This window comes from Dichotomopilus funicola (assembly GCF_033296635.1).
Source record: "Dichotomopilus funicola strain CBS 141.50 unplaced genomic scaffold C8A04scaffold_40, whole genome shotgun sequence".
NCBI lineage: Eukaryota > Fungi > Ascomycota > Sordariomycetes > Sordariales > Chaetomiaceae > Dichotomopilus > Dichotomopilus funicola.
Genome location: NW_026944061.1, coordinates 1 through 23,371, shown reverse-complemented (window position 1 = coordinate 23,371; position 23,371 = coordinate 1). Strand labels below are relative to the sequence as shown.

Genomic DNA, 23,371 nt, shown 5'->3' with positions numbered 1-23,371 from the left:
GGGGGGGGGACACGCACAATAGCTGGGCCATGAAGGGGGAACAATAAGGAAACACGTTGCGTGGAAGGGAAGGTAGCGTGTGGGGGGTGGTTTCGTGAAGGGGGATTCCGAAGCAGCGGGGTTGGCGGGATCACGAAAGCGGGAAGTCACCCGCTGCCTCCTTTTGGGGCTCGATGCGGGTGAAGTTTTCCCGGGCCGGCTTTCGTGATCCCGCCGGCCGGTATCACGGGAGGGACGGTGCGTGAGTGGCCGATTTGAAGGGGTTCTCCGCTCCAGCGGGGTTGACAGGATCGCGAAGAGGGAGAATCACAATGTCCCCTTCTCGGAGTGCGGTGCTTAAACTCGGGCTTCGTGATCCCGCTGCGGCCGAGGCCACTTGGCCTCAAAGGACGGGGCGGGTTGCACTTAGGAATGGAAATTCTAAGCCGGCGAGACACGGAAAGCGACATGAGGACAGGGAAAATTGTGTGTCGCTGCGTATTAAGAACGTGAAAGCGTTGAACGACAAAGGCAGAGAGATGGATAGGACACTGGACACTATGTTCACGGATTCTGGAGCTAGTTCCCACGGTTGAGACATAACTATTGACAGCTTCGCGGTTCTGATCGGGAGAGTAAAGTTAGTCGTTTACTGGTGTGGAATAGCAAAGGAGGCTGCATTATTATCTGGGACGGATAAAGGTTGACATAAACGGGCAAAAAGAGATTTATATACGTCTCGAAACTCTAGAAAGCACGTTCAAGGAAACAGCATTACAACCGCTAATCACGGGGGCCGATAACAACAGGACACGACCATTGAAAGCAAGAGTCGAAGTTCAGAGAAGGAAGAGAGCTCAAGGAATAAAAGGAAGGCAATAAACCGTCAAAACCGTTATATCTTGATCACTGTTCGCTGCCGATTCATCGCAACTCGAGTATATTGACATCTCTTTATTTACGTCCGTGCGCAAGAAAAAGGGGCGTTGCTGTGGTTATCAACAATTCAGAGCAGACTGTCAACACCAAGCCCTGTCGCTGCAGACTTCATGCAGGGGGACTCCAAACAGAGTAGCTCAGCAAGACGTACATATCTGCACTGGGGCTTAAATACCAGGGCCACAAACTAGCTGGTGATGTTGCATTTGTATTTTGCACGACTTAGTTTGGGTGATTTTGCTGCTGTGGATGGTACCGTGAGTGCAGATGTGAGTCTGAATGCTGCACATCATAAAAGCACTGCACATATACTGGCACAAATTCAACATTGTTGCTCTTTTCAAACCCAACAAGAAAGCAAGCGCTATTTTACTAAACTAAACAAGCAAGAAAACCCAATCTCAAGGAGCCTCTCTCTCCAACATCTCCACCCAACTGTTTGAAGTATTCCCAAAAATGAAATACCACACCGGCAGGGCTAATAACAAAGACAGGCTTGGGGGTTGATCATGCTCCCAAGGGGGTCAAATGTTACCACCACTAAGAGAAGCCATAGTATTAACTCATCCTAGGAAGCCAAAAAATGCAGTGTTGAAACAAAGAGGCCAATTCCACTCAGAAATCCGAAAAAGGGGACGCCCCCCCACGAAAGGAACCCCCCGCCCCCAAAAAAAAGAACCCACCCAAAACAAAACTCAAACCCCCCAATCCCCCACCCCCCCCAAAAAACAGAAGTTGTAGTCAGACAGGGCGCCGGTCAGTGCATTCGGCCCGGGGCAGTATCCAACTAGGTACTTACACAACCTGACCACTACGGGAGGTAGTGTAGCTGCTGTTGGGGAACTGGTTCTCAGGGCTGGGTTATAAATTACCACTTGCGTACCTGCCCTACTTTCCCCTTTCCACAGCTTCCCTGGGGGGACAGGGGGTTTCAAGGGTTGTTGACTGTCACCAAAACATTTGAGGTCATGCTGGCCGTCTTATTGATGCCTGTTCCTACTTCACTTGACTCAATTGATGGCTTTGACCGTGATTCTCCGCGAAATTTGCAGGCACACCACTCACCTAATAAAATAAGTCGCCAGTTTTGCTGCCTGCGGGGTAACAGCCATACTGAATGCACAAAAGCATCTAGACACCACAATGTTGAAGTGTACGTACAATTTTCGAATCGAGGACTGTCCGTCATGTCCATCCATTGGGGAGGAATGGGACGAAGGGCTCTAAAATTCCGTCAGCAGAAACTACGATTACCAGTCAAACCACACCCACGCAAGCGTCAACCTTCCAAGACCTGTCAATCACTGATTTTCAAAACGGTCCAGATGGAGGGAAATAACAGTATAATAATCAAGAAAAACTGGCAAAAGGTGGAAGGAAGCATGTATTTTCTTCAACAACAAAACTACCTGAACAAAAAAAGATTCACAAATTAGGAAACCTGCTCGTATCGCAGAGGGCTCGAACCCGAACTAAATCTGAGGCGGACTGGACCTGTCCAGACCAGCTGCCTTATCCTAGTTTTAGCCCTCTTCTTCTTTTTATACCCTAGTCGGAGATTGTCTGCCGCATGGTTTTGTACTCAGCCTTGCTTTGCATTGCTGTGGCTGGCGATACCGCGGTCGGCATTACCAGTCCACAAATGCGAAAGAACCTAGGCACAAAAAGAATCAGCAACGCCAACACCGCAAGTGAAGGCTTCTGTTTTGTTTGATTGATAGTTTTTAAGCTCGCCGATGAGCTGGCAAGTTGGCAAAGTTACCGAGTGGGCGGCCGGGTAAAGGGAAAAAACCTCGAGGAAGATGGAGGTAGGGCGTTTCTATGCGGAGAGAGATCAGTTGGAAGGGCGGATTATCGATAGGGCCTACCCAGTCCTCCAGAGTAGTAGTAGTTGTAATGATCGAGAGTGCGGGATTTTTATCCGTAGCGTGCGGGCGAAACGGCGGCATCGGCTCCTAGTATGCTTGAGACAGGACATGGTCCAACACATCAACGTGTAGTGGGCATCGCGGCATAGCGGGCAATCCGACCCGAGGGCGGGAAACGGAGTCTGGACAAGTGTCAGAAACGATTTAACTTAAACCTCATGAGCTTATAAGTCTCAGAAGAAAAAACTAACCTTGAGAATTCCTATGCAGACAGCCGGGGCCCGTGATTAGTGTCTTAGATCGCCTTGGTGCGAGAGAACAAACTGCTGTAGACCGCGTCCACGACCGGAGCAGCAGTGATCATCCGCCCGTCAAAGTAACGGCCGTTGAGACCCTTGATGGCGTTCTCGCCGCCCGAGACCTTGTCGAACTTGAGGTAGATGTCGCCTTGCGAGTGGGCGTCGAGCGAGATGTGCACGACGTGGCCGTACTTCTCCTCGGCCTCTTGCCGCACCTCTTCTTCGAGCTCCTTGGCCCAGTCGTCACCCACTTGTCTGTTTGGTGTTAGTGACTTGTTTCTTGACAAAAGAAGGAAAAAGAAAAGAAAAAAGAGAAAAGGAGGACATACTCAGCGGGATCAAACATGTTGTGGAGGACCACACAGCGGCTGGCCATGCTGACATTAACAGGCAGTGGCTTCGTCTCCGTCTTGGGCTTCAAAATCTGCTGTCGCTCAGGTTGGCTGTTGGTAGCAGGCTCGTCAGTTCTCGCTAGCTTGCGCATGAGAGCGTCTCGGCTGTAGTTGTTAAAGTTGACACCGGCGACGTCGGTGTCGTCCAGGGCGCTGGCACCGGTGCCCTTCTCGTTATCGCGCGCTCCGGCACGGTCGAAGTTGGACGCCTGGGGACCGCGGCCCCCGGCTCCGGAGAAAGCAGATCCCTGGAACTGTTGATTCTGGCCTTGGAAACCCCGCAGGAGATTGGCAGTTGACTCTGGGGTAAACTTATCGTTTCCAAGTCCAACACGGATCGGGCGACCAGCCAGGTCAAACCCGTTCATCTTTTCAAGAGCCTCACGGGCCTGGCCAGCATCGCGGAATCTATGCAGTTTGTTAGTCCATATCACCACAACAGAAGGGGCAAGAGAACGTACTGGACAAAGCCATAACCGCGGCTACGGCCGCTATCATCCTTCTGCAGCTGCACAAACTCGAGCTCGCCAAACGGCTCAAAAACGTTCTGCAGGTCCGTCTCGGTGATGCTGAAGTGGATGTTGCCGACATACAAGCGGTGGAAGGGGATGGAGTTGGGGTGGCCGGACGACTCCGGGTTGCGGACTTGGCGGTTCTTCTCGGCCTCGGTGGGCTGGACGATGACGGGAATACCTAGGAGTTTCTGACCAGTGAGCTGGAGGGCGGCCGGGATGGATTCTTCACTCTTGAACTCGACATAGCCGACACTGCAACTGTTAGCAACTTTCAACAGCCAAACATACCGCGACGAGGAAAGACATACCCTTTAGACCGGTTGCTCACGCGATCCTTAACAATCTGCGCCTCAGCAACAGGACCAACTTTCTCAAAAAACTCCTTCAGCTCACGAGTCCGCAGCCGCGCAGCCAACTGCTGCACAAACACCGTCCTCCGATCCCGCTCATCCCCCGTCGGCGACGTATCCCGCGGGGTACTCTGCCTACCCCCCCCACGGCGGTGGTTATCATCATCCCGCCGGCGATACCCACGTTCGTCCCGGTCCCGATCCCGGTCCCGATCCCGGTCCCTCCGATCTTCCCCACCAGGCGGGCGGTAATACCGGTTCGGCGAGCGCGAGCGCGAGCGTCCACCACCACCGCCACCACCGCCTCCTCGACCGCGGTTGCTGCCACGGTAGTAGTCGCCATCATTATTATTTCTGTGACGGCGTGAGTGTCGGCCGGAATCACGACTTCTGCTCCGACGCCTACTACTCTTGTGGCTCCCGGCATCGCTACGCGGGGTCTCACGGCCGCTGGACGAGTTGCGGTATCGTCCGCCTCCACCGGCGCTACGGTCTCGTCGGCGATGGGAGCCGCCGCCGCCTCGGTCGTCTCCTCGGCTGCGGTCGCGGCTGCGGCGGTGGTCTCGATCACGATGGTCTCTGTCGCGTTCGCGGTCGCGGTCGCGGCCGTGCTCGCTGCGGCTTCCGTTGTTCTGGTGGGAAGGCGAGTCGCCGTTAGCAGTAGCCTTGCTGCCGGACTGTTGCTGCTCCTTGGAGGAGGCAGTCGAGTCAAGGAGGGCTTCCACGTCTAGGCCAGACATTTTTGTGTAGCCGTCGGCTGTTTTTTCCTTCCCTTTTTGTTAATTGCGCAGTGGCGCAAATCTGCGGTTGGGGTTTTTTTCTTGTTCTTGGTTTCGGTTCCCTTTTCTGTTGTGTTAGGCACTTTGGATACTTGATCGGATATGTACGCGTGCTCCTGTGTGCGATGCCGATGGTTTTTCGACTTAACGATGTGGGTGAGGTGAACGATGTGAGGGATGCCTGAAGAGGAAATTGACGAAGGGGCTGCGGCAGATGGCGAATGGCGTTTCTGACACATGTGGCTTGGTGCATCACGTGATAAAGCCGCGTTAATTGCAAGTAACATGGGAGAAAATTCTACACAGCCAAGCAGCTTAATGGAATTAGGCGCCAGAGTGGGTGGCCCGGGGGCTGGGAAAGGAAAATGAAAGGACGAAAAATGAACACACCGGGTATGCCGGGCCAAGCAAGCGATAAACCGCCGTAGAATTAACATTAACTATTTTGTGACCATGACCATCAACCTAAACCCTACAGAAAAAAACAAACCGAATCAAATGTTGAGACACCTTTCGTGTAGACTAGACCGCTTTGGATTTCCATTACAGAAAACCCTCCACAAACATTTGCAACAGCAGTGGCAAGCCATCACTGAGTCGTCTCATGATGGAGATGTCTTCGCCTCATTACAAGTTATATGTCTACCCAGTCCGACCCCGACCCCGCCCACATAATCGTTAGCTCATGCGGCATTGCCTGCCTCTTTTCCTGTTTGTCTCAGACTTGTTTGTCCCAGAAGAACTTCTTAGCCCTTCTTAGGCTTCATCACCAGCTCAGTGCCAAAGACATAATCCCACAGCGGGCTCGTCACACCAAAGCCGTTCTCGTAGTCAAGAAAATGGTGCTCAAGGTGGTACTTCTTGAGCTGCTTCCACCACAGCGGCAGGTTCTGGTGGTGGAGGAAGTAATGCGTCATGTCGTAGCAGATGTAGCCGAACACACCGCCGCAGTAGATGGAGGTGGCGATGCTCCAGTCCCAGAAGAAGAGGGTGTGCGCGAGCTTCCAGAAGGGCGCGGCGAGCGCGATGAAGAGCGTCGGTGGCATGACCAGGCGGTACTTGTCCATGGGGAGATAGTGGTGGATGCCGTGGAGGGTGAAGTGAAGGGTGATGCCGACGCGGTTGTCAGGGAGGTATCTAGGGAAATGTTAGTAAAGCTGCAAGATGCCGTAGATAGAGAGAAGGTAGGTAGAGACTCACTCGTCAAGGTGGAATAAGAATCGGTGCATGATGTACTCGATAAAACTCCACAAAAACACCCCCCCCACGAAGCACCCTACTTGTCCCAAGGGGTTCGAGAACCCCGGATTCGCCAAATACAAGCCATACCCAACAGCCGGCACCCACAACGTGGGCACCACCCACCAAGCCGTCTTGGTCAGCGGCTCGAGGATGTTCCCAAACAGCGGCGCCGACTCTCCGCCCTTGTAGTGGCGTGGCCGATGGACCTGGTCGAGGTAGAACTCCTTGGAGAACCCGCCGAACCAGACCTGGGGGAAAAGCGGTCGGCTCAGGTCGAGAAACTTGTGTGTCTTGTAGTCGGACGAGATGTCGGTGTCCTTGCTGAGGTCTTCCTCACACGACATGCCGGTACGGGGGTGCACCCAGGCGTCGCCGTTTGCGTCCCCATTGCTGTTGCCGTTGCCGTTCGCGAGGGCATCGCCAGGCTTAGTCGCTTTCCCGTTCGTGGTACCGTTGCTCCCAGATTCGAGGAACCCGATGTGTGAGTCTTCGAGCACTTCGTATGCGGCCTCGGAATGGGTGTGGGAGTCTTCGTCTTCCAGGATCGCCTTGATGTCTTTGCCGGCGTAATCGAGCACCAGGTCGCTGCCGCCGGGGTGGGAGTCTAAAAAGTCGGTCACGTCGTAGACATTGCGCCCGATGGTGACGTAGCAGGATTTGGACGAGTTGTGCGACTCGACCTCCGCGAGGGTGAGGGTCGGGAGGATCCGGCCGGGCATGTTGGCGGTGGCTTGTTTTTTTGTTTCTCGGTGTCGGAGTTCAGATGAAGTGATCGGTTGATTGGAGAATGAGGTTGATCAGGTGCACGAAGCACTCTATAAGCCGGGAACAACAGCGAGTACCGACAACAAAACGGCCAAAAATACGCGGGAACAAGGAGCGACGTGTGATGGGAATTTTAAAAAAGACACGGGAAGAAACGAAACGTCCGCAACTTCGAGATGATCAGGGGACGAGATTTGGGTCCAGGGGTTCAACGGCCGCTACGAATCAGGGACGCGCAAGCGTTTGGACCCATACGCAAATGCCGCCAAATGCAGCGGCGTCGCGGCCTGGGACGAGGTTTACAGGCTTGCCAAGGCTTTGCGGGGCCTGGGAACGTGCTGAGAAAACATGAAAACCGTCTGATTCCGGGCTTTCGGATCGGGATGCTCCCGTAGGTCCAGGTCGGCTCGGTCGGCCTGTTGGCAAGGCCGAACATCCCTTTGCAGAATACGACATGCGCATCCCGGTTTGCGCCGGAAAGACGTTGAGTCAACTTGAAAAGTAACTACCTTTTTTAGCCCTGGCCACGACATGCAAACGTTCAAACTTGGGCAGCTATCCTCATGCGATTAAGAGACGGGCTGAATGAGTTTAGGCGATAGATCGTTATACCGAATACGGCAATGTTATGCAATGCGTGAAGCCAGGGACTCAGGTCTTGGCATCAAGTGCCACCGACGGCCGAGGCATGGCGGGGCTGGTCTGCCCCTCGCGCGATGCGCTTTAGAGCCAAAGATGGGCTCCAGAACGAACAGTGATTTATAAGTTAGAACCAGCAAAAAGGAGTGTAGAACATACCTAAGTCTAATGTATGGATTAATACACAGTAATAGTTCATCTCAGTCTCTGCCCTCTGTGGCAGGGCTCTTCTGGCCGCGCTAAGAAGGAATCCTGCTGAAGTCTGACGTAAAGGAATCCATTCTTGGCACTGAGCTCACCTCAACCCGTCCTCTGTCCCGTGTTTGTTCAGCTTTGGAGGCCACCAACAATCCGTACTCTCAACGATCTCCAGGTCTTTGTCAACCTCTGCCTGTGAAATTGATTTGATCCGGCGTCTTTTGAACCGCGCGCAACTCGTGAATCATCCGCCAACCCCCCTCATTAACTGGCTGAAAGGTGACATTACTTGTGGGCTTCGCTGTAACCACAAAACTAACTTTTCATTCCAAAAAAAGCCGAACCGAGATCGGACACAACCGTCAACGATAAAGATCTTCTAACTCACAACCAGCACGATGGCGGGCCTCAGGATGGACTGGGGCAGCACGCTCCTGGTCCTCGGTCTTTTGCTTGTTGTTCTCCCCGGGAAAGCGGCCGCGTTTGGTGCGGGCAACATCCCGTCTATCGCGCAGGTCGAGGGCCACAACTGGCGTCATGGAGGTGAGTTAGTCGTCGTTGTCGATGTCGTACCTTCATACAGGAGTTTCTTTGTATCAATCCGTGGCTCAACGGCTAATGATCTCTAGATATCGAGGACATGCTCAAAACAGTCGCCTTCCTCCACGGCAAGAAATGGACGACCATGATGGTCGGCCGCGTCTACTTTGGCAACTGGCTGCGGGACTACTCCCAAGCCGTCGACGTGGGCAGTCTCAAGGGTATCAACGCAGCCACCATCCGCGTCATCGTCTGGGTTCTCTCCTTCATGGCCAACGGCTACGCGACCGAGGAATTCGAGGTCACCGAGGCGCGCCTGGGCGTCTACCGGCCCGAGGAGCACATCGACAACCCGCGCGGGTACGCCGATGACAAGGACGCGCGGGAGTTCGATCCGCGGCTGCGCGGGCCTGTTGACCGGCGCGAGCTGGAGGTTGATCCGCGTACGGGTATGAAGAATTACATCGCCAACGAGAGCGGCGGGTGGGCGACGAGTGCCGGGTACTTGCGCTGGAGTTTTGCGCGGAGTATTCACTACGGTCGGCTTTATACGAGTGGCGCGAATGGCACGTCTGGAAAGGAGGCGGATCTGTGTGAGGCGCTGCGGTGTTTGGGCCAGGCGTTGCACTGCATGGAGGACTTTGGCGCGCACACCAACTACTGCGAGCTGGCGCTTATTGAGCTGGGCCATCACAGCGTTTTTCCTCACGTCGGTAGCGCGACGCAGATTCATTTGAAGGGCAAGATGGTGTATCCTCTTGTCACTGGTACCTTTGGTGCGGTGGACTTTTTGCATTCCGTTATTGGGTAGGGTTCTTTCTGTTTGCCCTTGGTCAATTCCTAGACTTTTCCGCTGACCAGACTAGCGAGGCATCCGACCACTTCACCCAGTCCGAGGTGGACGAGATCGACATTGCTCTCAAGAACGCCGAACAGCTCAACAAGGGCGGTGGCGACGGCCAGCGCGGCTTCTTCAGTTCCGGCTCCGGCTCCGGGGGCAGCGACTTCATCTCGCTAGTTAGCCAAATGCCCGGCGTCGGGGACGGCTTCGCCTCGCAGGCCCGCGACCTCAAAGCCGCGTCCGCCGCGCAAGAACAAGAAAACATCCGCGCCGGCAACAGCAACATCATACCCGGCATGTCCCCCAACTTCGACCCGGTCAAGGTCTCCGGGCAGATCTACCCAATCCTCCAATTCCGCGACCGCATCGTGCGGTCCATCAACAACATGATCTCCAAAGTGCCCGGGCTGGAAAAGCTGCTGGAGCACATCAGCGAGACGCTGACGGCGTTTGTGCTCGGTCTGTTGGCCCCCTTCGTGCGGCCCATCATTAACCAGGTCAGCAAGGCGCTCAAGGAAGGGTCGTCGGGGGTCATTGCCACGAGCGCGAACCAGCAGTTTGAGCCGTGGACTAACCCGCATTGTTCGGATCCGACGCACTCGATGTTGTCCAAGGACCACTTTACTAATATCCTCAACTCGTGCGGTGGGCGGGTGTCGGTGACTATTCTACAATATGTCGTTCCGTAAGCCCCCCGTTTTTTCTACCCTCCTCCCTCCTTCCCCCTCTCCTCCCATCCCCCCTTATTACTCCTTTACCCAGTACTGACATACCCCGCCAGCCGCATCATGCACGCCTGGGAAAACCCCGGCGTCCCCCTCCCCGAAATAATGTCCGACATCCTCCGCGCCTTCCACCACCCCGCCGCCCGCGACGACCGCATCGAGATCCAGCGCGAAATGTTCGAAACCGTCCGCAAATGGGCCCAAGAAACCCCGCACCGCAACCGGCTTGACCATTTACTCTCGTCGGAATCGGTCCGTAACCATAAGAATCATGTTCTTAGCTCCGGCGGTTCTGGGAGCGGTGGTGGGTCTCGGGGGGTTCCTGGTGGTGGTGGTAGCCCCGCTGGGGGGTGTGGACATGGTTCGGATGGGGGACATGGTCGGCCGGCGGGGTCGTTGTGGTCGCATATCCAGAATGTTAACCGTGATAATCAGCAAGGGGATAGCGGTCCGGCAATGCACGGCCAAGCAGCGAGTTACTACGCTTCTGCCAGTTCCCCGCAGCCACCTGCTTCCTACAGCGGCAGTGGTCCGGGACCGTATGGCCAGCCGCAGCAGCAACCGCACGGTGGTGGTGGTGGGGGATACCCGGGTCAGGGATATCCGGGGCAGGGGGGGTATGGGGGACAGCAGCATGGACAGCAGCCGCCTTATGGAGGAGGAGGGTATCCGCCGCAGCAGCCGCCGCCGGGGTCTTGGGGTGGGGGTGGGTATGCGCGGTACTGAGTTTGGCTTGGTTGGTGAGCTGGCCCAAGTCAGTCGTCGGTCTTGGAGGGCCTTAGGGAGTGCCACATGTCCGAGGGGCGGTTGTATTTGGATCGGAGAGCGTACGGGTCGATTGCATGGGATATGATGTCGAACGAATGGATGAGTGAACGGATGGACGAGTGAATGGATGGGCACACGAGTAGATGAGTAGATGATGAACCCAACGATGGTTGATATCCCAGGTAGTCAGTCAGTCAGTCAGGTCTCCTTGATTCAAGATTTCCTTGTACTAAACTAACTACATGTACCCAATCAAGAGACGGACGCCCGTTTCGTGAATTGTTTCATTGTTTATTGCTATTGCTGTTGCTGTTGGAATCAACAGACACCTCCGTTCTGTCCACTCTGTGTCTCTTCTTTACATGCCCTGTCTATTTATTGCACGAGTCCAATGGGGAATCTATCTCTCGTTCGTTCTCGTTCGTCTGTCTTTCCACGCGCCGGGTCGCTGTTTGGACCATATCTGGAAGTCCCATCCCGTCTTGATATTCTCAACTCAGCTTTCCCTCTCTCTCCCGTTCTGGTATCTCCTATGCTTATGCTACGACACGCCACACCATATTATGCTCATGCTCAGTATGCAAGCCGCCGCCTAATGTCCACCCAGATCACCGACCCTATATTGCCCCAAGAACAACGGTCAAAAGTCGCAGTCCCTCATCTGGACATGCATGTGGAAAGAATCTATCAACAATTACAACAACATGACCTCAAAATCCCCCCCATAAACAGCGAGCAGGGGAATCCCCGCCATAAACCGAGAGCAGAGAGCAGAGAAAAAATCAACACCTCCCCCTCCGCCTCGGATCCCCCGCTTCAGCCCTCCTCATCTCCCTCATCTCCCTCGTCCCCAAACTCCCCACCCCCCCCTCACTCCTCCTCTCCCACCCGCCGAGCCTAACCACCAAACACGTAGCATTATCCCCATCATTCGACACCTCCGTCGCATACTCCACCACCTTCCTCGCGCCCTCCTCCGGTGTCCCAGCCTCCTTGATAACATCCACAATCTCCTGGTCGCCTAGCGAGCCGCTAACGCCGTCGCTGCATAGAACGAGGAAGGAGAATTCCGCCGGGCGGAGATCGACACGGACTACGTCTGGTTCGGCGGAGACGCCGGTGCGTTTGGCTTGCATGTCGCCGAAGGCGCGGCTGTTGGCGAGTCCGCGGATGCGTTCCTCGCCAAAGGAGTCGGTAACAAGGGAGTCTGTGACAAATCGGCGTAAGCGGCGGGATTCGGCCGGGGTAGAAGGGTGGTGGTCAGAGGTAAGCGGGAGCGGGCGGCCAGTGGCAGTTTCGCAGAGGAGGATGCGGGTGTCGCCGACGTGGGCGACGACCAAGGTGGAATGGGCGGCTGGATGCCAGAAGGGGGAGGGGGTGGGCGTGGAGATTAAGGCGACGGAGGCGGTGGAGCCGCCTTTGAAGCGGACGGGTCCGCCGATGCCGTGGCCGGAGGGGGGCAGGTGCGGGGAGCCGAGGATTTCGTCTTTGTTGAGGGGGAAGTCGGAGATGTAGGGGTCGTCGGGGTCGGGTTTGCGGGCTTGGGCGGTGACGAAGTCAAGGTCGGCGCGGAGGAAGGCGTAGGTGAGGACGGATTCGAGGGTGGATGGAGAGGAAACCGACGAAGAGTCGGAAGAGGAGGTCGAGGAGAGGGACGAAGAGTATCCGGGATCCCGCGTGGATGGAGCCGTGGGAGCGGAAAAGTGGCTGGGTTTAAAGCGGCGAAAGTACCCGCCTATCGTGCGCTTGTACTCGGCGAGCAGCTCCGATTCAAGACGGGGCCCCGCGGACGATGAATCCGTAGTTCCTTGCGACTGCTGGCCGTCGGTTTGCGAGGTAGATTGAGATACAGACTCCCGACCGCCGGAAATAGTATCCGGATCCCCCATCGAATCGGGAATACCCGGTTCCCGTTTCAAACTGCTCTCAAGCCCAAATTCCTCCGCGGCCTCCTCAATGTACCCATGGAGTTCCTCCCTCAAGAACTCGCTACACTCGCTCCCACCATGCCCGTCAAACACCCCAAAATAAAAGATCTGCGGATCCCCCAGCGAGCTATCAGCGCTGGTACCCTCCCCTTCCCCCGCGACCCTCGCAGCCTGGCGACGGGATAAACTGATAGGCACTCTCTTCGCAAAAGCCGGGATCCGGATAGTCCCCGCCTGGTTCGCGTCCTCATTGTAGTGGCGCTGGCCGCGCGAGTTGGACGCGCCGAAGTGGTGCTTGGCGCTGCGGAGCGGAATCCGGACGACGGTCAGATCGCGGCTGGGCATGTTGGGGGGTGACACGGCCGGCGCGGAGCCGGGGCCCGGGGTGTGCGGGGTCGAGGCGGACCGGGGGAGTTTGTGGCCTGGTCCGGCGGACGAGCGGGAGTCGGGGTGGAGGGAGGAGGACGGGAGGTGGGTGACGAAGTAGTTGTGGAAGTGTCGTCGTGGGGATCGCTGATCGCCTGGTTGTATTCGTAGATTTGCAGTATTCCGCTGAGATAACCCTGGTGTTCGCGCGAGGACTCGGAGGGGCCCTCGAGAGCCGGCGCTTCGGACTGCGCATGTCGACATGGTCATTGTTCGCCGCTGTTGGTGTTGTTTCGGCCCGTGGAAAAACGTTGCGATGTAGCCCGCAAAGACATCGAGGAGGGATTCTGGCTGCGGTGGGCGATTCGCTCGTTGTTGGATGTGAATTGGGGGGAAGTGGGCTCGACGGCGTAGGGAGGCCATGGGGGGGTTATTGACGGTCGAGTAGTCTAGGCATGTTCCCGGGTGGATGGCACAATGGGAAGTTTGGTCGGTGGTAGATGCAGGGCCTTTACACAGCAGGTGATGCGGTGAGAAAGGCTGATCTTGGGGATTTTGTTGGGGTAGAGTTGCAGGTTGAGTGCTAAGGTGTGACGGCAGGTGAACCACTAAAACCAGCCTGTTGGCGGGTCTCGATGTTGGGTGTCAGGGCTCAGGGGTTCCACGCCTGCACTTAAAACGGGTCACATGACGCCTGGACCATAGGGGGTGATTTGCATGCTTTTCACCACCTTTCTCAGTTCCATTTGCACAAACCTCAACACAATGAAGCGCAAGAAATCTGGCACGCCATATGTCTCTTCGCCTTTTTTTCTCTCCTCACGAAGAGTCAGGTCTCACAATGGTAGAACCCTTTAACCCCCATGACTGAAGGTGAATTCGTCCCGGCACTTTTGGCCGTCGCTTACTCAGGTGTAATCGGTTTCTGGTATCTAACTATCTATTGCCTGCAAAGGTAACTGACTACGGTACATACATGTACGTACCTGGTCAATGACCACGGCTTAACTAAAACGGCAGAGGTTATTCATCACACGTTGAAGCACCCTTCTTAGCCCCATGCCGTACACTACTTGCGGCTCATGCTGATGGTGATGTGGTCCATTGGTGAGAAGTTGTGATGAAGAGGTGCCCGTTGGTCATTGCTGCCCTGCATATGTTCCCATCTTTGCACTTGAAGCACCCCTGAACTTGACATCTTGCCTATGAGCATACCTCACTCAGTCTAGTCAGAGCATACTAGGCCCAATCTGTTTTACGACCGTTTAATTCTAGTGTCTTCAGACTACCTTTTTCTCATAACAGCGTAGAAATACCGAACCTTCGTTCAGCAGGTCCGTCAGCGTCTCACCCCTGTCGCGGGGTTAGGCAACGTCATTTAGTGGGTAGACCGCAGCGCCAGAGCCTTGCAGCCTAACTTGCACCTCATAGACCATGCTGTCAACAACTTCAAGAAAATTACCTTCATCCAATACCTTAGATTCAATTTTTATGAGCCATTTGACAACATACTGGGACACCCCCCTCGACCGCATGATCACTTCCCCGCACGATGGGCGAAACGGCAGAAGGCCAAGACGGCGACTCGGCTGATTCAGCCACAACAACAGCAACAGCACCATCAACAAACCTAGAATTCGATGTCGTAGATATCGTCCCAGACGGGGATCTCCTCCTAGACGTAACCTTCGAGACCTCCCCCGAAACCCTCAAAGCAGCCCGCAAAGCAGCCAAGCCCCGGCCCGGCCAAAAAACCACCCCTCCCACCTTCAAAGCCAAAACCCGCGTCGGCTACCGGGTCCAACTCGCCGTCCTGAAGCAAAACTCAAAATACTTTGACAACCTGCTCAGCGACACCCGCTTCTCTGAAGCCCGGTCCATCGAGGCCAGCCTCCAGCAGCTCTCCCTGCGTAATGTGAACCCCTCCGAAGCCGACGCGGCCGACTTGCCGGTAGTCAAAATCCTCGAGGACGACGAGGCCACGCGTTCGGCGGGCCAGGACTCCGCGTTCGCAGATCTCCTGCGTATCCTGCACCGGAAGCAATCCACCTCTGCCGCCTCAGCCAAGACGGTGAACATGCAGTACCTGGCGGTGCTGGCTGTGCTGGCAGATCGGTTTGATTGTATTGGGATTATGTCGCGGTATCTGAGTGCGCTGAAGTACAAGTGGCCGGCGACGCAGACGAGATTGGCGAGGGAAGATGGGCCGGCGCTGTCGTTGGCGGCGGAGGAGATGTTAAGGCAGAAGATTCTGGTGGCGTGGTTGCTGGATCAGCCGCCTAAGTTGCATACTGCTGCAAGGGAACTTATTATGTATGGCTCGCGACGGTGGAGTGCATCGTTTGAGGAAGGGGATGACGACGAAAATACGCCAATAGCGGCGTGGTGGGATCTACCTGATGATCTGGAGCGTGAGGCCCCTTTACTTCCCAGTCCAACTCCCTACAGGACTAAGTGACCCAAGATATTGACACAAACAAAATGCTCCAGAAGAACTCCACCACCGCCGCGCCAGCATCCTCTCCACCATAGCCTCCATCCAGCAACACTTCCTCTCGCTCTACACCTCCCGCACTCGCCAATGCAAACTCGGCTACGAGTCCTCCGCCAGCTGCGACTCCTACCAGCTCGGCGAAATGGTCAAGTTCCTCTGCAGTAAGGACCTCCTCTTCCTGACCGATTTCACCTTTTCCTCCTTTCCCTCTCCCCTTTCTTCTTCTTCCCCTTCCTCACCCTCTCCTTCGTCCTCGTCCCCGGGGGTTACGGACCGCATAGCAACAACAGACATAGGCGCTCTCCTCGCCTCCCTCAAACAATGTCCCACCTACCAAATCGACAAACACCACACCAACTGCGGCTTACGCACCCGCTTGCTGCCCATTGTTGAATTTGTCCAGGCCATGTTGTCGTCTGCGGCGGTGTCAATTTCTCGGACGGCGTGGGTGAGGGATCGCGAGGGGACCGCTTGGTCTTTTAGGGAGCAGAATGATGGGGAGTATGGCGACGGTGACGGAAAGAAGAAGGGGGGGAGAGAAAAAAAGGTGTTTCGGTTTACGCGCGGGATGACGACGGATCAGAGGTTTAGGTATGAGGGTGCTATGGCGGCGGATCGGATGGCTAGGGCGTTGTTTACGGCGGATGAGTGGGATTGGACGGCGGAGGAGAGGGATGAGGGGAGGGGGGTGGAGTTTGGGCGGTGGCCGGTTGCGAGGTAGTCAGAAGCCCTTGTACAACTTAGGGTTATATCAGATGATGGTTAAGTGGGAGCAGGTTGAAGAAGAAAAGAACCATTGATATATTCCATCCCGTTTTTATATCCAAGCATGCCAGAACGCCGTATCACCTGTCCTCCGAGACTTTTACCTGTCGATGTTCTAACAATTACGTAGACACCGAAGTAGCCCTATCCCTCACCACCGATTTATCCCCCGACACAACACTTTCCTCGGCTCCCGAGCGGGACCCTCCCGAAACCGACGCCGCGGCGACCTTCTTGGGCTTCATCAGCGGCCAGTGGCCCTTGACCTCCTTGTAGCGCATGACGATAAAGTACGCCATAATACACAGCCAATACAGGTTGTATGAGATGACAGAGCCGTACGTAGCAGAGTTTGTCCAGCCGAAAATGGCATTGAAGAAACCCCAGCCGCTACCGCCCATGTAGATGGGGCTGCAGCACTGTTCAGAGTTAGCACACACCTTCAGGGGGAAGAAAGGGGGTTCCGCCAAAATATGGGACAAAAAAAAAAGAAACGTACGTTGAGATGCCACACCGAGCGGTCAACGTCGTACGAGCCTGGCCCCGTGCCTAGCTCGGCCGCGTCCGATCCGATTAACCGCTGCCAGGCGTCCTGCTCAAAGGCCCACACCGCGCGGGTGAAGAGGCCGGCCGCGACGAGGTAGAGCAGGCAGGTGGACAGCACGAGGAAGACCTGCAGCTTGGTGTTCGAACCGCCCCTTGAAAAACAAACACAACATGGTCAGCTCGGCTCGGCTCTTCCGGTAATGGGACCAAAGATACTCACTTGTACAGCCCATAACCGATCAACGTACCCGCAGCCAACCCAACCACCACCGCCAATGGCACAGCCGTCGCCGGCGCAGTAAACGTCACCCCCGCAATAAACACCACCGCCTCAATCCCCTCCCTGAGCACCGTCACAAACGGCAGCGCAAACATAGCATACCTCTCCATCCACAACTTCACCCTCACCCTCCTCCCCACCTTCTCCCCAACTTTCTCTTCTTCACCCTCCACCACCACCACCCCATCCCCAGCACTCCCCGCAGCCAACACCCCCCTCCGATCCTCCATAACCCCGGCCAATTTCACCCGCCACTTATCACGCATACCCCCGATACGCAATAGCGCAGCGCCGACAACGGTGATGATGACACAGGCGACGAGAGAGAAGGCGCCTTCGAAGCGGAGCTCCGAGGTCTCCCAGGAGTTGGCGCCGGCTGTGTAGAAGACGGCGATGAGGGCGGCGGCGGCGATGAGGGTGATTAGCAGGCCGAGGGAGGTGCCGAGCCAGACCTGGTGGTTGTTAGTTTGTTTGTTTGGAGCGTTTGAATTGTTGTGGATTTATTGTTTATTTTTTCTAAAAAAAAATAAAATAAAATAAAATAAATACTCAGGGGCGGCATACCTGGCGGACGAGGCGCTTATGCAGCGCCTTGTCCTCGGCGAGGGTCTGTTTGAGAAAGGCGAGCAGCACCGAGACGATAATGACCGTCTCGAGCGCCTCGCGGAACGTGACGAGGAAAATGGGAACCGAAAAAACATCGGGCATTTTGGCGGTGGGGGGATGACACGCTTCCCAGTGGAATGAGAACTAAACTAAACACCAGGGATAAGGAGTGAGAGAGAAGGACGTTGAGGTATGTCAAAGGTGGTGTTAGTCTGTAGAGGGGGGGGAAGAAAAGATTATCAGATCAGGAGATGTCCGGAGCGGCACATGCACAGTAATTTGGGCCCATCAGATAACGCTGCGGATCAATCACACACCGCAGACGGCAACCCCGGCAAAAATGGCTCGATGAGCCGACGGCGGAAGGCGCGATGGCCGGCGCACAAATTTCGAACCCTTCTCCCACTACATCCGAAAATTCCCCGAAATCTGGGATAAACTCCTCTCTCCATTCTATCCTCGATCTTATCAGGGTTGGCACACAGTTTCTTTCTCGAATATGCCGATTCTTGTCGGTTCTTAAACACTTCTCCCTGTTGACATGCTCTCAAGATACTCTGTACTTCATCCGAGTTTCTCGACCCCTTGGGCACGAGTCAGGCCCTCAAGGTACCGATCCTGCCGCTCAATAAAAAACCGGCATCCTCGTTTCAAGCTGAGCGGGCAGCCCCTCAATTACCCGCTGCAATTCTCACGCCGAGCGCAGCGAAGCTTAGCCAAGTGTAGCCAAGTCAGTTCAAGCGTTGCGGATCATGTCCCCCCAGACAATAAACCTGCAGGGCGGTCCCCACCTGAGTGATCCGAGTGGGTCTTATGGGTCGATACTGGGGGTCCATCGCTGGCGACTCGAAGGGCTGGAGAAAAAAAAGAAGCTGAAAGACCTCGGCTTTGGGCGGTCTGCGGGAATAAATGGGATTCTCGTTGCGGAACGGCGAAATTTCCTAAAAGACACAGATATTTTACATTCGAGAAGACTTCGACTCGAGAGGAACATCATCAATGACCACGGAGTCCTTGGGATAAGAGGACAAAAGGCCGTGACACAGTCTTGTCGGCAGTTGTCGAGAACAGAGCGCCCGGAAACGGGTACGGCTATCAGACCACTCTCGCATGAACAAGAAGGGAAAAGACGGCTTCTTGTCCCACCCTCCCACCTGCATCGGATCAGACGCTCGGCCGCATGGGGATGGAAAACGGGATGTGAGAAGTCCCCTGGCACTTTCTCGTTCTTCTGCCCCCCTTCCCCCTCCTTCAATTGCCCTCACCGGGCCAATTTGGGAATTTGATAGGCCTGCGTTTGGTGCGGCTGATTATCTGATCTTGAGATTTGATTGATAAATCTTTTGCACTTACACCACATTTCTCTGCCCCGAAAGCAGCGCTAGCCGCGTTTTCCGCTCCGGTTTTTTATGTGTCTTAAAATTGGAATTTGTATCATCCTTTGGTGTCCTTTCTCTCCCTAAAAAAGTGAACGGGACTTTGGTTCCATCACGCGAGTCCCAACAACAACACCACCAGCATGGCTCACACCGGCCTCATGCGCCGCTCCGGGCTGATCTGGCTGGCATGTCTCGCCTGGCATGCCCTCGTGGCCGGGGCAGCCACGGTGACCTACGACTTCGAGGTAGGCTGGCTCACGGCCAACCCTGACGGCGCGGCCGACCGCCCGGTCATCGGCATCAACGGCCAGTGGCCGATTCCGACCATCCACGTCAACAAGGGCGACCGGCTGGTGGTCAATGTCCTCAACTCGCTCGGCAACCAGTCCACCTCGCTGCACTTTCACGGCCTGTTCATGCGCGGTGCCACCCATATGGACGGGCCGGTGCATGTTTCGCAATGTCCCATCCTGCCGGGCGAGAGGCTCACCTACAACTTCACTGTGAGTATCCGTACACCCCCGTCTTCTGCGCCGTACCACTGGGCGATATACTCACAAACAAAACTAGATCGACCAACCCGGCACCTACTGGTACCACTCCCACATCCACGGCCAGTACCCCGATGGTCTGCGCGGGCCGTTGGTCGTGCACGACCCGGACTCGCCCTTCCAGGACCGCTACGACGAAGAAATTGTCATGACCGTGTCCGACTGGTACCACGATCAGATGACCGGCCTGATCGACTTCTTCATGAGCAAAGCCAACCCGACCGGCGCCGAGCCCGTGCCGAAGTCGGCCCTGCTCAACGAGACGCAGGACCTGAAAGTGCCATTGCAGCCCGGGAGGACCTATCTCTTCCGCATGGTCAACATCGGCGCCTTCGCGGGGCAGTACGTCTGGTTTGAGGGGCATTATATGACGATTATTGAGGTGGATGGCGTGTATACGCACCCTGCAGAGGCGAGCATGATTTATCTCTCGGCTGCGCAGCGGTGTAGTTTCTTGATCACTGCGAAGGAGGGGGCGTCAACCAATTTCCCGTTTATGGCGAGCATGGATACTGTAAGTTGGCAACCCACGCTGTTAAGGTGGTGTGAAACCTGTCTCTAACCTGGATAGGACCTCTTTGACGCCATCCCCGATGACCTCAACTGGAACGTCACTGGGTGGCTGGTGTACGACGACAAGAAACCCCTTCCTGAACCCGCCGAGGTCCCTGGTGTCTTTGAGCCGTTTGACGACATAGGACTTGTACCCTGGGATAACCAAACCATCTTCACAAACCCGGACCAGTCTGTCTCGCTTGACGTCATCATGGACAACCTCGGCGACGGTGCCAACTAGTAAGTCCCCCCCCTTGTTGGCCCCAGTCCAAACACATACTCACCAACGCCCAGCGCCTTCTTCAACAACATCACCTACGTCGCCCCCAAAGTCCCCACCCTCTACACCGCTCTCACAGCCGGCGAGTACGCAACGGACCCGACCGTCTACGGAACCTACACGCACCCCTTTGTTCTCGCCCAGGACCAGGTCGTCGAGATCGTCCTCAACAACCTCGACCCCGGCAAACACCCGTTCCATCTGCACGGCCACGACTTCCAGGTCGTGTGGCGGTCCGACGATGACGCAGGGCCCTTTGTCGACTCGGGCGTCTCGGAATCGGAGTTTGTGCATGTGCCCATGAGACGGGATACCGCGGTGTTGAGGCCGAATGGGAATATGGTGCTGCGGTTTAGGAGTAATAATCCTGGTATGTCCTGCCGCTTTACTCCAGTCCTCTAACCCTGTCCCCCACCCCCCGACCTGCAAATAATCCATACTAACATACCCACCCAGGCGTCTGGCTCTTCCACTGCCACATCGAATGGCACGTGCAGTCCGGTCTAATGGCCACCTTCGTCGAGGCACCACTAGAATTGCAAAAGTCCTTGTCCATCCCGCGGGATCATTACGCGGCGTGTGAAAAGGGCGGCATGCCCACGGTGGGTAATGCTGCCGGCCACGGTACTGTGGATGGCAATCGGAAGGTGGTTGACGATGGAGCGGGATGGTTGGATCTGAGTGGGCAGAATGTCCCGCCGCCCGCGTTGCCTGATGGGTGAGTTCCTTTTTCCCCTATCTCTCCCACCCGCTCGCCCCTTTTACCAATCTCAACCCACCTCTTACCACCCCCCAACAACCCCCCTTATTCATCATCTACGTACGTCCCCACTAATACACGCTACTTCAGATTCACCACAAAAGGCATCGTCGCCCTCGTCTTCAGCTGCCTCAGCGGTATCCTCGGCGTATCTGTCGTCGCCTGGTACGGGTTCGCCAATGGTATTAGTGCCGGCAGTGACAGTGATACCCGCGGCGGTCAGCGGACAACAGGATCTGGAAGTGAGGGTACCTCAGAAGGTGCCTTGGGAGCTGGGTTGGGGGCGGGAAAGACGAGTGGAGAGGGGACGACGGTGGATGAAGTTGGGAGGGGTGATGTTGATCAGGCGGGTGGGGAGGGGAGGAGGCGATGATACGCGGTTGATGTACGGTGGGATATGATATGGTACTTATAGGATAGAAAAAAGGTAACTAGGTGGGTTATGGGTATGTTTTCTTCAACTGGATTCGAAGTCAGCCATAACTTACTGCAATCACTCAGTGCTCGTGGAATTGCTAGAACGAGTTAGTTTCTGTAAGTTCCGTATCTAACTTAAGATGCGAGAGAGTCAACGTCTTAGCCTAGTTCAACCCCCACCAACTACTCCCCACCCTCCTCCTCTCCGTTGAATCAACCGAGACAAAAGTTTCCGTCCGCCCAGACCACTCTTCCAATTCCTCGTCGTCTGCTTTCCCCGACGGCGAGCCATCCACGGTTACTACCGCATTTATTTTACTATCATTCCAACCATTTTTGTTAACGTTCTCGTTACCTCTCCCGATTTCGTCGTGATTTTGACCATTCTGACCCTTTTTATCCCCTGGATTACCGTCATTATCACCACTACCAACCCCAACTCCCCCATCCTTAGTTTCTACCTCTTCAACCACCCCTCTGGTCTCCCTCCCTTCAACTACCTCCCCTTTAACTACCTCCCCATTAATCCCCTCATCAACCCTTTCTCCTTTCCTCTCCGCAGCAGCATCGTCCATGCCCATGCCCATGCCCATGCCCACCCCCACAGCACCGTCCTTCACAGCATCAAAACAATACCTCCCCAGCGCATCCACCACCAACTGAAACCCCTGATCATCCGGCGTCTCGAAACGGACCATACCCCGATGATCTGCCACAATACCCGCTCGCTCGGCGTCATTGTCATGCGGCGGTACGGCACTTGTGTGCGGGACTATGAAGACTGCTTTGCCTAGGGTGAGGGTGAAGAGCGGTGCTTTGGTTTCTAGGAGTGGATTTGGGTTGGTGCTAGTGCTGGTGTTAGAAGAGTTGTTATTGTTGGGGTTAGTGTTGGTGTTGGTGTTGGTGTTGGAAGTGTTGTTGCTGTTGCTGTTTGCGTCCAACAAAGTCTTAGAAGAGGAAGGAGAGGAAGACAGGATAGTTGCGATGCGCCGATGTAACCCCAGCGGTTTAAGACTCCACCCCAAATAAGTCTTCCTCGTCTCCCAGAAATAAAAGATCCAAAACCGCGACGCCAGCGGGACGAAAAAATCCGTAACGTTCTGCAGCGTCTCCGACTCGTGCTCGAGGGCTGCGACAAGATCTGACCGGCGACTGGCCGTTCCTAATGTAGCGGCGGCACCGGCGCGTTTGAGATATACGAGCCAGGTTGCTTTGGATATGCCATTATGGGGTGTGCCGAAGAAGAGGATGTTATAGGTATAGGTGAAGATGGCGTGGTCGGTATAGCCGGTTCTCGTTTGAGCGTAGTAGAGGGCCTTATAGTAGTTGGTATTAGTCGGGTATAGGATTCAAAGGAAGAAGTAAGATCAGGGAGCAAACGTACACGTTTTACGACGATACCACCAAGAGAATGGTAGAGGAAAATAATAGGTTTGTTAGCACTGCCCGAGAGCTGAAATGTCATATTACATCAGAAAGCTACATTACTATATCCTAATAGAGGGGCTATTTTATATATATTATACTAAATTGTAAGAAACTGGCCCTATGGTGGAGTACAGATAGGCGTTTATTATGTTATTGAGAAAGCTTGCAGAAAGAGAA

General features: G+C 55.2%; 8 protein-coding genes across 8 annotated transcripts; 3 read left to right on the top strand and 5 right to left on the bottom strand.

Annotated features, from left to right (window-relative positions):
- Positions 1-3,081: 3,081 nt before the first annotated feature.
- Positions 3,082-5,082, bottom strand: C8A04DRAFT_29528 (uncharacterized protein; the record flags this gene model as incomplete). The annotated part of the gene is made up of 4 exons (XM_062781041.1): positions 3,082-3,340; positions 3,415-3,885; positions 3,939-4,244; positions 4,301-5,082. 4 exons carry the CDS (start codon positions 5,080-5,082, stop codon positions 3,082-3,084), a joined length of 1,818 nt encoding a protein of 605 aa, XP_062636134.1.
- A 785-nt stretch (positions 5,083-5,867) lies between these two features.
- Positions 5,868-7,082, bottom strand: C8A04DRAFT_12955 (uncharacterized protein; the record flags this gene model as incomplete). Its single annotated transcript, XM_062777531.1, has 2 exons — positions 5,868-6,258; positions 6,322-7,082. 2 exons carry the CDS (start codon positions 7,080-7,082, stop codon positions 5,868-5,870), a joined length of 1,152 nt encoding a protein of 383 aa, XP_062636133.1.
- Positions 7,083-8,363: 1,281 nt separating this feature from the next.
- On the top strand, positions 8,364-10,797 carry C8A04DRAFT_37978 (heterokaryon incompatibility Het-C; the record flags this gene model as incomplete). The annotated part of the gene is made up of 4 exons (XM_062784072.1): positions 8,364-8,508; positions 8,595-9,312; positions 9,372-10,031; positions 10,128-10,797. The coding sequence occupies 4 exons, from the start codon at positions 8,364-8,366 to the stop codon at positions 10,795-10,797; spliced, it is 2,193 nt and encodes a 730-aa protein (XP_062636132.1).
- An 824-nt stretch (positions 10,798-11,621) lies between these two features.
- Positions 11,622-13,397, bottom strand: C8A04DRAFT_37977 (ef8b4ccf-9a53-49b7-8e6e-57fc65fe5f5b; the record flags this gene model as incomplete). The annotated part of the gene is made up of 1 exon (XM_062784071.1): positions 11,622-13,397. One exon carries the CDS (start codon positions 13,395-13,397, stop codon positions 11,622-11,624), a length of 1,776 nt encoding a protein of 591 aa, XP_062636131.1.
- Positions 13,398-14,685: 1,288 nt separating this feature from the next.
- C8A04DRAFT_12952 (uncharacterized protein) lies at positions 14,686-16,348 on the top strand (the record flags this gene model as incomplete). Its single annotated transcript, XM_062777528.1, has 2 exons — positions 14,686-15,544; positions 15,624-16,348. 2 exons carry the CDS (start codon positions 14,686-14,688, stop codon positions 16,346-16,348), a joined length of 1,584 nt encoding a protein of 527 aa, XP_062636130.1.
- Positions 16,349-16,514: 166 nt separating this feature from the next.
- C8A04DRAFT_12929 (iron permease FTR1/Fip1/EfeU) lies at positions 16,515-17,926 on the bottom strand (the record flags this gene model as incomplete). Its single annotated transcript, XM_062777518.1, has 5 exons — positions 16,515-16,811; positions 16,892-17,090; positions 17,159-17,373; positions 17,431-17,670; positions 17,783-17,926. The coding sequence occupies 5 exons, from the start codon at positions 17,924-17,926 to the stop codon at positions 16,515-16,517; spliced, it is 1,095 nt and encodes a 364-aa protein (XP_062636129.1).
- Positions 17,927-19,361: 1,435 nt separating this feature from the next.
- C8A04DRAFT_12939 (multicopper like protein) lies at positions 19,362-21,722 on the top strand (the record flags this gene model as incomplete). The annotated part of the gene is made up of 6 exons (XM_062777523.1): positions 19,362-19,706; positions 19,774-20,268; positions 20,326-20,549; positions 20,604-20,959; positions 21,046-21,307; positions 21,440-21,722. 6 exons carry the CDS (start codon positions 19,362-19,364, stop codon positions 21,720-21,722), a joined length of 1,965 nt encoding a protein of 654 aa, XP_062636128.1.
- Positions 21,723-21,930: 208 nt separating this feature from the next.
- On the bottom strand, positions 21,931-23,231 carry C8A04DRAFT_12909 (uncharacterized protein; the record flags this gene model as incomplete). The annotated part of the gene is made up of 3 exons (XM_062777508.1): positions 21,931-22,580; positions 22,782-23,082; positions 23,151-23,231. 3 exons carry the CDS (start codon positions 23,229-23,231, stop codon positions 21,931-21,933), a joined length of 1,032 nt encoding a protein of 343 aa, XP_062636127.1.
- Between the last annotated feature and the right edge of the window lie 140 nt (positions 23,232-23,371).